Source organism: Equus przewalskii, chromosome 14 (genome assembly GCF_037783145.1).
Source record: "Equus przewalskii isolate Varuska chromosome 14, EquPr2, whole genome shotgun sequence".
NCBI classification, from domain to species: domain Eukaryota; kingdom Metazoa; phylum Chordata; class Mammalia; order Perissodactyla; family Equidae; genus Equus; species Equus przewalskii.
In genome coordinates, this window is record NC_091844.1 from 57,470,625 (window position 1) to 57,484,807 (window position 14,183).

The 14,183-nt window shown below is 38.2% G+C and overlaps 1 protein-coding gene across 38 annotated transcripts in view; it reads left to right on the top strand.

Moving 5' to 3' along the window:
- Positions 1-14,183, top strand: part of SLC8A1 (solute carrier family 8 member A1) — a 374,952-nt gene that overhangs the window by 297,470 nt on the left and 63,299 nt on the right. For 24 of the 38 annotated variants that reach the window (XM_070572820.1, XM_070572822.1, XM_008523197.2 and 21 more), the window contains exon 3: positions 12,368-12,474. In XM_070572820.1, the coding sequence (XP_070428921.1) occupies positions 12,368-12,474 (107 nt within the window). Of the gene's footprint in view, positions 1-12,367; positions 12,495-13,021; positions 13,126-14,183 lie in introns of all 38 variants that reach the window. The other 14 variants (XM_070572826.1, XM_070572806.1, XM_070572809.1 and 11 more) reach the window with 2 other exon arrangements.

Here is a 14,183-nt window from a genome sequence, read left to right on the forward strand (position 1 = left end):
TTCTAGGGAAACAACATTGGCAGATGATTCCTGAAAAATTTTCCAGCAAAACTAGCCAAAGGTTAGTAATGACCAAGGAGAGAATTTCTTCTTTGAAGAATCGACATATAAATTTTCCATTGGGCAGAATTCAGACAAGAACTTCGATAAACACCAATCGAAGAAGGAGAAGAGGAAGGCTACCACCTAAATTAGGGGTCTGGGGTGGGGCCCAAGCACGCGAAGAGTTTCGTAGAGAAAATAAACATTCACCTCTAAGAACTCAGATCCCAAGTAGCTCATCTATAGAAAAACACCAGAAGTTCGTAATATTTTGTTTCCTTTATTTCCCCACATAAGATACAGATCAGTCTATTTAGATAGGGACAGTAGAGAGAAAAAAAATGGCCCACAATCCATCCATAAAGATATAGTTAATTATATTATCATAAAGACATTTCATGGAACATCTTGTGCCATTTTAAAGGAGAGTTTTTAAAAAATTTTCTTACATCATGGGAAATGTTTAAAATATAATGTTAAGTGAAAAATCACACCACCAAATTTTATTTATAAACACACACTCATGCACACATACATACACACACATATAATATGGTCCAAATGATGCCATCGTATGTTCTAAAAGGTAAAAGCAAACATTTAAAAATGTTGAATGGTGATCTCTAGTGGCGGGCTTATGGGTGATTTTTCTTTCTTTTTCTTCATTTCTGCGTGTGTCAAATTGTCAACAACGAACAAGTATTACTTTAATAAAGCAAGAAAAACACTTTAAGAAAAAGAACACAAGCTATCTGAAAGCAATTCATATTATTTTAGTTGTATTTCATGAAAAAGAACCCATGAAATACAAAGTTGCTAATACAAACGAGTGTCCACCCTCCCACCTTATGATGCTTCACATACACCAGGACAGAGTCTGTTCAGAATCCAGTCTAGCTTTGTCTAGGTTATCAGGGGAGGCAAAAGCCAGAGATCGACACTGAAAATCTGATTTTCAAAAACACCTGTATTATCCATTTCTGTTAACCTACCCCTTGATCTCAGTAAATGAGCCTTGCTGACATACTTTACCTCAGAGTCACTCTGCAATAATAATCATCATCATAACCATCACTTATCAAGAGCTTACTGTGTGCCAGGTCCTGTTCTGTTTTCCCATGTAATCCCCTCAACAACCTCATGATGCAGATATAAAATTATTCCCTTTTTACAGATGAGGAAACTAAGGCTTAGATTCATTCATTTGCATGAGTTACAGGCAGTTCACTCCCAAGAGTCCCAGTTCTTATGGGACACAATATTGCTCATGGTCATAATAGAAATAGCTAATATTTGTTTAGTACTTAATGTGAGCCAGACTCTGTGTTGAGCATTTTATCTGTATTATCACAATTACTGCTCACAGCAATCCGATGAGATAAATAGCATTATTATAACGAATTCACAGAGCAGGAGCTCCAGCCTTAGAAAGAGCAAGTAATTCACACAGGTGCAGGTAGTAAATGGTGGAGCGAGAATTCTGCAACCTGAGTCCCCTTCCTAAGAAAGCATTTTAGTGGGTCACTTTATGCCACCAGTGGTTTCTGTGGAAGCACTTAGAGCCATGGGCACGGAGATCTGATTAGCCTTAATAATTATGTTGTTTATGGAAATAAATTGTCAGGTAGCTTAATAGACTTCCCCGAGAGCTTCTTACTTGACACCTTTAAGATAAACGTGAGCCCAACCTGCCTTTCCAACCTTAAACCCCCTCCCTGCGGAAGTAGTCAATAGATATGATTACTTATTTATTTATTCTTGTAAACCATAGGCCTCCATTGTGAAATGCAAATCTAAAATCCAAACATATTTATAGAATATATATATGAAGATATAAGGATTGATTGCTTAATCTAATGTAAAATAACAATAAAGTATTAGACATGGAACAGAAGGGTGAAATTTAAAAATCAGCATCCATTCACTAATTATTAATTTATTTTAGCTATGTTCAAGAAAATATCTGGCATCGTGACTTTTTGAGTGTTTTGTATGAATGCCTACAGAGAAGGCTTGATTTGCCCTTGTATATTTTGTGGCTCTGGAGAAAGGGAGGGAAGGAAGGAAAGAAAAGTGAAAGAGAATATGAAGAGAAAAACTTAAGAAAACGTGGCTTTATTTCCTGATGTTCTGTTTTTAAAGCAGGCCTCCTTCTGACAGAGCTGCTTTCAGCATATTCTAGCTGCTGTCCTGTAACATTCTAGGAGTGAAATCTTTCCATTGTTTTCCGGGGAAACTCTACTTTGAAGAAAGAATCTTGACAAAGGAGGAAGGACCAAAGGTAGAAATAATCTCTGGAAAGAGTCTAATGACACCCCAGGAATGTTTAAAGTTTTCAAGGTGAAGACAGCTTTTGAGAAGGGTGGGAAACCAACAGTTTCGTTGAAATTCAGTGGCATCAATTTCAGTTAATTCCAAATTCTTATAAAGAGCAGGGGCAAATAGAGAACTGATAAATGTTTCTAAAACTAAACCAAAGATGTTTATGTGTTCAGTTTGTAGAAAAGATTCTCAGTGCCACAAAGTACTTAGCATTATCCTCAACTTTGGAGCATTTGTTAAAACAACTTTTACTAGAGAATCTGGACCTTTCCCACTCCCCTCCAGAAGTACAGTGAAGATCTCAGATCATAGATAAATATGTAGTCTAACAGGTTAAGGAATCAGTTTTAAGATGAGAATCCTCTATCATTTTGTTAAAAGTGCCTCTCAGGGAATTTGCACAAAGCCAGTATTATGAAACAATGAAAAACGTCTAGACCAAGATCTATTTTGATGTCTTTCAACAATCTTTCTGATTGTTGATTGAATCTTTGAAAGACAATCTTTGATGTCTTTCAATCAATGCTTGATCCACTTTATTTTACACTGAACTGACAAATTGTCTCAGCATGCACATTTAGGTAACAAACCCAAGATTCTAATTACTTTACCCTCCCGAAGACTGACGTTTATTGACTGCAGAGGAGGGAGGCAGGGGTAAGGTATACATTTTATATATCACAAAATTATGGTCACTTTTTAATACATCCATATCATTTTCTCTTAGTAAACTTTACTCATGAGGTTTTTGCATTAGCCTGCGAGAATAGCACAGAACCTGGGGGATACTAGAATTCCCAGCATATTATTTATGGGAACAATAACTCTAGGATCCCTGCAGTATCTCTTTTAAGTGGTCAACCAGCATTTCTTCTACGGACAGGAAGAGAACTCATAGGTTTTTTTTTTTGAGACTAAGGCTAACAATTTGATTGCTGGAAGGAGAGAGACCAAAAAAGAATTACGTTTGTTCCTATTTTGCGTTTGAAAAAAAATGAATTGATTACCATTCAGTTTCAAAAGTAAGCAGAGAAAAATAAGATAGGGCAAGGTTATGTTGGAAAACCCTCACTCCAGTGCTCTGTGAAACTCCCCTGGTTCCCCCGAGATTTCAGCTGTCCCTGCCCCTTGCCCTGTTTGAAGCAGTGATTTCAGTTATCACTTGATAATGCAGAGAAAGCAGTGTATGGATGACAAGGGCTCCTGGAGAATTACTTTGTTTAGCTACTTTAGCAACTCTCGTCTTTGGAGTCTATTTAAATTACAGAATAGCACCATCCCTGTTTGTCAGGCTCTGCTTCACAGCAGGAGCTCCAGGAAAAGTCTGACTTCAGTCCCCTTTTGTGTATCCAGCTAATGTGGTGAGGGGGGACCTGGCAGAACCAGGCTGGGAAGCTAAACAGTAGCTCTTGTGCCCTTGGCTTCTTTGAGTTTAGGATTCTGACTTGGATACCCCATTATATGGGATGTGATCCCAAGCTACATATGGGAGTGAATTTGAGGATACTGCCCATTACTTCATCCGGTATTTTGTGACCCGCCCCCCCCTCCCGCCCCCCCCCCACCACCACTATCTGCCAACTGCCAATTTTGGCCACTGGGTAAAAGGGCAATTAAGAACCACAAAGTAAACCACTGCTTTTCTACTAATAGTAACAACTGTTCCTGACATTTTATAGTCCTTTGCAAAATGATTTCACATGCATTATGTTATTTGATCTTTGCAACAACCTCTTCAGTTTTATTAATCCACAGTTGATGAATGATGTCACCCATCATTTGACCATCACAACACTGTGAACATCACAATTGCTGTGAAGTGAGTTTTATCATCCCCATTTGATAGATGATAACACTGATGTTTATAAAGATGCCAGAATTGGCCCAAATACCTCACCGAGAAAGTGCTGAGTCAAGATATGAACCCGGATATTTGAGTCCCAGTTTGGAGCTCTTGACATTTCAACAAAGGAAATGATACATTTAAGTCATGATCTAGTCTCTGTTCCGTGACCACCTTAGCATGGGACTTTGAGCAAATATTTTTACCAATAATCTAAAAACGTAAAAATATTATTAGAAATCATATGAATAGCAATCCGTTCTTATTCTATTTGGAATGTTAATTAGATAGGGGAGTTGATTTGGGTCACTTATGGAAAATGAGGAGAATATATGCCTGGGTCTTCTCTGACTGCCCCTTTGTTTCCCTAACTCCAAATCTCCAAGGGACCCAAATCGAAGGAAAAAAACTTAAAATGGGCCAGGAATTTAAACCAAGTGATACGAAGGCAACCCATAGCAAGCATATCTTTCCTTGTAGGTAGAGAAATCAATGCCAACAAGGGCACTGAATAATGCCCGAGGTGATGTGAAGAGAGCTGTTGACTTTGCAAGGGCAGCAGGCATAACCTAAGATTATACTTTCCTTTTAAAATAAATGCCACGAAGGAAATGCTGCTTCTGACATTTTCATACTTTATGCTTTGGGGAAAAGAAACCAGCCAAGGAAGCTGGCCTGAGGTAACAGCCACCAGAAATGCTTAGCATGTCAAAGCACAACATCAATAGCCCTTGATCCTGGAGGAGGCAGGTAGCATTCTGTGGGAAGCCTGTGGAAAGGGATGGATGGAGAGTAGTGGAGCTGATAGACACAGTGATGGCACTTAGCTTTGATGCAAATGGTTCTCACTGTCTCATGGCATGCAGCAGCCCAGTTTTCTGTTTGGCAGTACTAATAAAATTTGAAGCTCCTTACTGAAAACCCCAAAATTCTCACATTTTCTGACCCAAGAAAACAGTCTTTTCTAGACTATGATTTATCCTGAACTTTATCTTTTTAAATAACAGCTTTGTTGAGATATAATTCATATACCATAGAAATCATCCGTTTAAAATATGCAATTCAATGGGTTTTGGTATATTCCCAGAATTGTGCAACCATCGCTACAATCAATTTTAGAACATTTTCAACTCCCCAAAATGAAATCCCTTACCCATTAGCAGGCACTCCCTATTTACTCCCCAACCTCCAGCCCTAGGCAACCACTAATTTTCTGTTTCTGTGGATTTGCCTATTCTGGACTTTTCATATAAATGGAATCGTACAATATGTGGTCTTTTGTCACTGGCTTCTTTCACCTTGTTTTCAACGTTCATCCATATCGTAGTGTAGGAGAGGAAAAATAATTTTCCATCTGCCCGTCAGAGTTTGGCTGAGACCATGTAATAAAAGACAGATTAACAAGAGAAAAACAAACAGAAGTTTGTTAAAATGTTTACCTCATGTGTCCATGGGAGATATCCAGAGAAAAATGAGTCATTCTCTGAGGCAGCTTAAAGGTAGGCTTAAATACCATCTTATTAGGGAAAGGGGAGAGGGATGTAAGTCTCTTAGAGGAGAGTAAATGATTGTTAGGGAAGACGAATGGGCCCTAAGAAGAACAGATGGGAGATATGACAGATTTTGACAAAGGTTGTCTGGGTGTGGTGTGAACTTCTTGTCTCCTCTCCTGTGAGAAGAGTCAGTCTTCCTGGTTGATGAAATTCCCCAGGAGGGGATCTATGCAATTGAGATCCTTTTCAGAGATCTGTCTGTATGCAGATAGGAGGAGCGCAGAGAAAGCCTCTCCCTGCATTTGCTGTTTTGCTGTTTTTCAAATGCCTGCAGCTCAAAATAATCAGTATAACAAAATGCCATATTTTGGGGTGACATATTGTGCTACTCTTCAGTAGCATGTATCAGAGTTCCATTCCTTTTTATTGCTGAATAATATTTCATTGTACGGATATACCACATTTTGTTTATCCTCTCATCAGTTGATGGACAGTTAGGTTGTTCCCACTTTTTGGCCATTCTGAGTAATGTTGCTATAAACATTCATGTACAAGTTTTTGTGTGGACATATGTTTTTAAACCTCTTGGGTATATACCTAGAAGTGGAATTACTGGGTCATATGGTAACTCTTATTTTTAAACTTTTGAGAAACTGCTAGACTTTTCCAAAGCTGCTACATCATTTTACATTCTCACCAGCAGTGTAAGAGAGCTTCAATTCTACATTCTCCACAACACTTGTTATTATCTGTCTTTTTGATTATAGCTGTCCTTGTAGACGTCAATTGATATCTCATTGTGGTTTTGATTTGCATTTCCTGATTACTGATGATCTTGAGCATCTTTCCATGTACTTATTGACCATTTGTTTACCTTTGGATAAGCATCTATTCAGATCCTTTGCCCATTTTTAAGTTGGTTTGTCTTTTTGAGTAATAGGAGTTTGTCCTGAAGCTTTTAAGATCAGGTATACTGGGGGTTACATTTCAAAGTTGCCTTGCCTGATCACATCACTGTGGTCAGAGAAGTTGCCAAATCTTTTCCCATCATCTGTGGTCAGTCCTGGGTCACTTCTTTCTTGAGTCTGAGTGTGGTGGCTTCCACGTGCAAGGTTTCCAGTTCCAAGGACATGGCGTTTCACTGACAGGTTTCAGAAGCTCTCTCAGGGGGAACATGAGGCATTACTGTCTTCTGTGGCAACTGAAACCCTTAATTCTTCTACTCTCCAAATAGATCTTCTGTTGTGTAAAAACCTCTCACCAGAGTTCTTATCACTTTGTTAGAAGGAAATCACTCTGCCACCTGAATGCTAAGGGCCTTTCCTCACCTGTGCTATGGAGGTCAGAGACCAGCATTGCCTAATAGGAGAAAGCAACAACTTTAAGTTCTCTGTATAAACCAGAAAAGAACACCAGGGAAGGACAAGGCAAAATGTTTCTCCTGGGTTTCAACCTAGATTGCTAATTAAATCTAAAATTTGGTTTTGACTCCAACTTCCTCACAATTCTATCTATTCTCTATTTAAGATGTTCTTTTAAACATCAGGCCTTACATTCTGGCTCTCCATTAGCCAGTTCCTAGCTCCAGCTGCGTATTAGAATCACCTGAAAAACTTTTAAAAACTATTCATGCTGGTGCTGCACAACCGGAGTTTGATGTCGCTGATCTGGAGTGGGTCTCGCCCAGGCCTTTAGAGTTTTCAAAGCCCCACATGTGATTGTAATATGCAGACAGTCCCAAAACACAAACCCAACTATCATCAGCCTCTTAATTTATTATCCAACTTACTAAAAGAACCCATTGTCCTCTCTGGATGAGCGCCTCTCAAACTTTAACATGCATAGCTGTCATCTGGGTTCTTGTTAAAATGCAGACCTGATTTTGTGGGTGTGGGGTGGGCCCTGAGATTCTGCTGTTCTCCAGGCCCCCTGTGAGGTGGAGGCTGCTGACCGGGTTCCTCAAAGTCCTCAGAGTTGGGGAGCCTCTAATGTTCATGGCACTTTTCCTTTAATCCTAAGAGGACCTTTATCTCCTCAAGGATTTGACTTTTTAAGACAGCCATTATCAAATATAATATGTTCTGTTCCTTTTAAAAATAGAATTGAAATTCTGTCATTGTTCATATAGGCAGTCTTTGTTAACGTAAAAGATAAAACAATAAACCTCTATATTAATTTAAAATAATGATCCAGATCCTTTAAAGTGGTCATAAAAATACTGCACAGTTGAATGAATAAGAGAACTTATGGGTCACATAATTGAATGATATTGGTCTTTAGAGCCAGTCACAGGAATCTCACTTTGTGACCTTGGAAGTTACTTAACTTCTCTGAGTCATTGTCTCCTCTGTAAATTCTGAGTAGTGGAAGTTACTTTTAGGGCTGTTGTGAAGATAAGTGAATTAAGAAATGCAAAGTGCCCATCAGTCCATTGACCTCTGAGTATGCCTAAAGAGAGGTTAAATCTTTTTAAAAAATAAAATAAATTCTAAAAGCCATTGCAGTATCTAAATATGTGAAATCCTCACTGAAATCTTTTGCACGAGGATTTAGAAAGGAAAATCTGTTCTCTTAATCCTCCAACTTGTCTATTTCTCACTTCACCCGACATCAAAGGCAGTCTTAGGGCAAAGAAACCACACAAGGACAAACTGAGGGTGAAATTGGAAAAAGGGACTGTGTTACTACTTTGGCTTAATGATGAGAGACTGGAATATATTTTGAAGAGATTTTCTTTTTTAGCTTCCACTATTAAACCCAGCTCTGTCTTTCCTTTTCATTGTCTGCCTGAGTCACCACCTGATATAAGAACTCCTTGTTAGAATGTGCTTGGGTCTTTTGAGACCCGTCAGATGAGAGATACTGAGAAGTATAGATGTTGGCTTAGTATCATCAAAGGAAAGACACTGCAAAAATCAGAAGGAATGACCTGTATATTTCCACTAAATAAATTGATCTTTCTTACCCAAAGGCTTTTTTTTTCTAGAAATTGAACCAAAATGTATTTTCATTAAAATTTTGGCCATATTGAAAAGTTACTTATTGTTATCATAAGATTTGTAACTGCTTTGCTCATTTCCAGAAAACATAATTTTATAGTAGACTGTTCAGCTTTAGAGAGATGTAAAAAAAACAAATGAGGAGTTTTCCTTACGTTCTTCATAATAATTATGGTAGTTGAAAATTGCAAGACATCAGTTGTTCTATTTGTTCCTTATCAGTGCAGTAGCAGTGCAAGAGTTGTCACTGGATGAAAGGCTGTGTCTACCCCACTGTTCCAGTCTTGTTTTTGGTTAACCTGTCCATTTAAAGAAATAACAACAGCTATTTGATTGCTTCCCACCAGTAAATAGAACAAAAGAACCACTAACATGAATCTGTGTTCTCAGGGAGTGGGAGTCCTTGGGACAGAGCAAAAGCCCTGTGAATATGGGATTGGTGTGGCAATGGGGGCACACTGGAGCACCTTTAAGGTCCCTTGAGTCCTTGGGATTCTATTTCCACTGCAGAACTGCGAGGAACAGAGGTATCCTTCTGCAGATTGTTAGGCTAGTGTAACTGGAGTCTTCACCAAATCAACCTCATCTCGTGTAACAGAAGAAGAAGTGGTGGAAGAAGTGGTGACAGTCCCTTTGTGCTTTAGGCTTTGCCAAGTAAGCAAAATACATCCCAAGGATATGTTCCTTTAAAAATTAGATGGGTTAATTTCACCTTCGCTACCTCTGCCAGGGGTAGAAATAGTTCTGTTCCGAAGCAAAAGGTGAATATTGCCACTGCCTTCTGATTTTTGCCTCTCTTGATTCAGACAGGCTAATTCATAAGGATTGACTTCATCCTGCCTCTTTAAATTGATTGAAATGTCTTTTAATAACCAAATTTTCTATTAATAGCTTTGCTGGGCAAGAGGAGCAAAATCAATGTATGACTGAATAGCTCCTCCTGTCAGGGGCACTATTGATTGTATTATCAATGATTTTGAAATAATACGCCATTATGCAAATCCCATCTATTTTAGGTGTCTTTGCCAGGCACTTCCTGTTTGTTTTCTCTTCATCTTTGATTTTCCAGTGTCACAATGATCAAAGAATGAAATGTTTTCTAAGGATTATGATCCTAGTTAATAGTGATACTGTAATGATAAATTTTAAGTGCTTATTTTATTATACAAACTATTTGTGTGGGGCCCTATATCTCTGACACTCATCAGCTGCTCCAAGTATAGAGAATAAAGCTGTTGCAGCAATAAAGAATTAAGTTCATCAAGGATAAGAAAGAAGATGTTATTTGATTGCTTCTATTTATTTGTAAATAAGTGGTCATGCTCCCCTTTGGGAATGAAACTGGTAGCCTTTCCTCAACAAACGCTCACCTTATTAGCAAGGCTACTCCAACCATCTTCACTGTGCTTTCTCTATTTCTGCAATCTAATAAAATCCTTGATGAGATGCAGGATGGGTTGGGAGTGCAAGATGGAGAAAGATAAAGTCAAATGTTTCTAAGTAACATAAGCAAGAGCATTGCAACGTAACATCCAGTTTAACGTACCTTACCATGAAGTGCCTTGATAATGCATGTTGGGTAATCAGGTCCAGAAGATGGTAGCGTGGCCCTTCTAATGCCTGTCAACACTTTCCCATACTTGGTCTTATGATGCTGAATGCTTTAGTGTAGATGTACAGCTATAGTTTATGATTACAAAGCAGTATGATGGAAATTAATACCTAAAAGGCCGAAGTTTGATGACCAAGAGGATAGACGTTTGGCAGGTTTTTGTAGAGTAAATCTAATCTCACTTATAACATCGAATTCATGCCTGAAATAAAAAGCACATGTATTATCATTTCTTACGTCTTCTTGTGCTTTCTCTAATATTTTGTGTTTTTTGGATATTAAGGGATGATCAGATATTCTGGCTTAGTCAGGGCAGGATGATTTTTTTAATATATGCTAAGTAAATAGGTGAATTCCAGAAAATAGTTCTAGAAGTTAGACAAGAACCATTCACTGTATACATGTAGTTGAACTTTGCCACACTGTTGGTAGTTTTGTAAATATCTACTCTAGGAAAAAGATTATTGTTTTAGTCATTTACAGCTCTCCTCCAGCCTTAGTATTACAGTCTTTGAGGACAGAGCTGAGATAGAAAAGGCATTGTCAATAGCTCCAACTCCCTAGTAATGAGAAATTGGGTTGTGAGCATCATGCAAGGATGTTCTTTAGCTGAGGAGCAGAAAGTAGTTTGTGGGGCTCCAAAGGACCAGAAGCCATCATCTGATCGTGCTTCTACAATGCTAACCCAAGAAAGCAAGACTAAAGCATTTAGCATTAGGGGATGGAAAATTCAGAGAATTAAAAGCAACTTCTTCCTTTCTTCTCCTTCAAACTATGAAATAAAACTGATGTTCTTTGGCATGCAGAGGTCTAAATGAAACTTGATGAATTCGATCAATAAGTTTTTAAAAAACAGATTATAAACTAGTTTCCTTCCAGAAGAACTAGAAAATTCCACCAAAACTAAATAAGGTCCATGACATTATAACTGTGTGTCTATATAAACTCATTGTTTCAAAAACAAGTCGGAAATGTTCTTGGCCAATGTTACTGAAAAAAAAATTTTCAAGGACAGACAAATGTTTAGGAGGCTCTAAGTTGTAATACATGAAGTGATTAAGCCCTTATTAATTAGAAGGCAACATTAGATTTATTTTCAGAGTCATCAAGGCTTCTGGGAAGTTGAGATTTGCATAATATTTGCATTTGTCCTACCTGCCTGTCAGTCACTCACAACCGGAGGACCAAGGCGAGAGGTGCTAAGGATGGATTACAGGAAGAATTCTTAATAAAATGCCTTGGTGTATGAGTGGAGTTTAAAAGTAGTGTAAATGGTATATTTTGTCAAAGTTAAAACTCGGCTTTGGGAGAGATGAAAATAACTATAACATCGTGACTCTCCACTCCCCACCTTTCAAAACAGCTCTTGGGAGCTTTCAGCTTCCATCTTTAGAAAGACAAGCAAAACATGAGTGACTTCCCCTTGTGCTCTAGGTAGAAAATCTGACTAACCTGAATGGGAGTCTGATTCTAGGATATTGGTTGGGCTAAGATAAACGACTTCTATTTTGTGATTCTCTTGCACATTTATTATTTTAGTAAAATTTTGTGATAAAAATATCATGTTTGGAAATACAATAAAGCAGAATGAAGGCCAAAAAAAATGACCCACAAACCTATTTATCGAGGTAACCTCTATTAATGTTTTGATGTCATTTACTGATTTGTTCTAAAGGAATGAATTCCAAGGCACAGCTCAGACAATCCTACGGTTAAGGCACTTACTAAATAAATATATATTTCTGTTATTATTGTGATCTATGTTTTTCTGCTTTTCCTTCTCATCATGATGATAAACGTATTAGTACTGAGTGCTGTGTTTTGCCTAAAATAATTCTGTGGCCCTGGGAAGGGGAGTTATGCATTGGGTGACCTCTCCAATCTTTCAGACCTATCCCACACCCATTCTGGAAGAAGATGCTCATGGTACAGAAGTTTCTCAGTTGCCGTTTGTCTGGAAGTGCAGCTCATTAACCTTGCTTTCCTCTTCTCTATGTTCCTTCTCTTTTCTTTCCGCTTCCCCTTGTTCGTCAATTTCTATTCTTCTCTGTTTCAGCAAAACAATATCAGTCAAGGTAATTGATGATGAGGAGTATGAGAAAAACAAGACCTTCTTCCTTGAGATTGGAGAGCCCTGCCTGGTGGAGATGAGTGAGAAGAAAGGTGGGGGAGCTGCTCCAGGGCTGAGCCCAACAGCTTCTGCTGGCCTGCGCCACCCCTGGATGCCTGCACTCTTCAGAACATGACTTACAGCACACACATCCCTCCACCTATGTAACAGGGCATAAATCTCACCTGGGGTCACAGTGGGCCTGGTCTGTACTTCCATCAGCCAATTTTGGCCACTCTGCACATTATAGGTCTGAGATATTAATTTTCAGTGCAGTCCATCAAGCCTCTGTATCTGGGAAAGTTGGTGCTGATGCTTGCTTCGCCAAAATGAAGCCGACTTTCTGATCTCTCTTCCTAATACGATTTACCTCCTGACTGCTCATTGAAGCAGGAAGAATTTGTGCAAGTGATAAATTAGCAAAGAAAACTTAAAGAGGGGCAGCTAAGAGTGCCCAAGATGCCCTTTTACATACTTTGGGAGGTCCATGTGTTTCCAGTTCTCCTTCCATAACATCACAGTAACATTCAGCTTGGTGAACACCTAGCATGAGCGTGTGACTCCAACCATTTGTTTTGCCTTTGTCTTGTGTTCCCACAGGAAGATCATTACCATTAGAATATTTGACCGTGAGGAATATGAGAAAGAGTGCAGTTTCTCCCTTGTGCTTGAGGAACCAAAATGGATAAGAAGAGGAATGAAAGGTGTGAGAGTATACAAAGACATACCAGCGAGAAATTGTACTCTCCTCTCTCTGTGTCTCCCTACTCTCACACTTAACTCTCTCCTCTTCCTCGGCTTCCAAGTACTTTACTTCCGTTTCCTTTGGAGCTTTAGCAGTTTCATTCCCCTTCCCTAATTCACAAGTGCACCGAGCCCTGCCCGTTTTCTTCGGGAAATGTCAACTAACCTTGATGGAAACCAGATTTATTAAATACTGGAAGAGATTTCTGTAATTCAGAAGTGATGACATAAAAGGATGATTTATGTGTTTAGTTTTCCCCTACTCCAGGATCATTCTAATATTTGGTTCCAACTATTGTCACCCCTAATATGTTAGTGATAAAGACTACTTAATACCTATGAGTCATGGTAGGTGAGTCTAATGGCAGCTAATAGGAAATTTCAGAAGAATTCAATAATTAGGCTTCTTTAGAGAACCCAGTTTTCAAAAAAGATAAAATTAATAAGAACAAAGATCCTTAAAGAGTAAGTGTTATCGATATTCTAGAGTTCATTTTGGCATAATATTTTTCATATCATCAAATATGACGTTTAAAAGGGACCATATGTATGAAACCAGTCATATCAGTTTTCTGTAGCAGGAAAGATATGGTCCTTCAATAAGAATTTAGACTTTGCTTAAGACCTATGCAGCCTTATGCTCCAAAATCTTTTGATCCTTCTAGAACTGATAAATCTCTAACAGATACAGTAAAAGGAAAAAATAAACAGCAGTATCCTTATAAGTAGTTCTTTTTGGTTGATGTGTACTCACGTTTTTAGAAAATATTTGAACAAAGAAGCCCATTTCCTTGCTTTCTTTAATTTTGTATCTATTTTATGTGGCCTATATTTGATAAGGAAGGATAGGAATTTTATATCAGCTTGAAAAATAATTTTTTATTCTGAATTATTACAAGGGTTTCCTATATTTATCCTCTAATAGTAGCCATTTTAAAAGGAATCCTATTCATTTAATTACGTATGTAAAATGAGCATACTACATATTAATAGCTATTAACTGTATATAAACAATTGA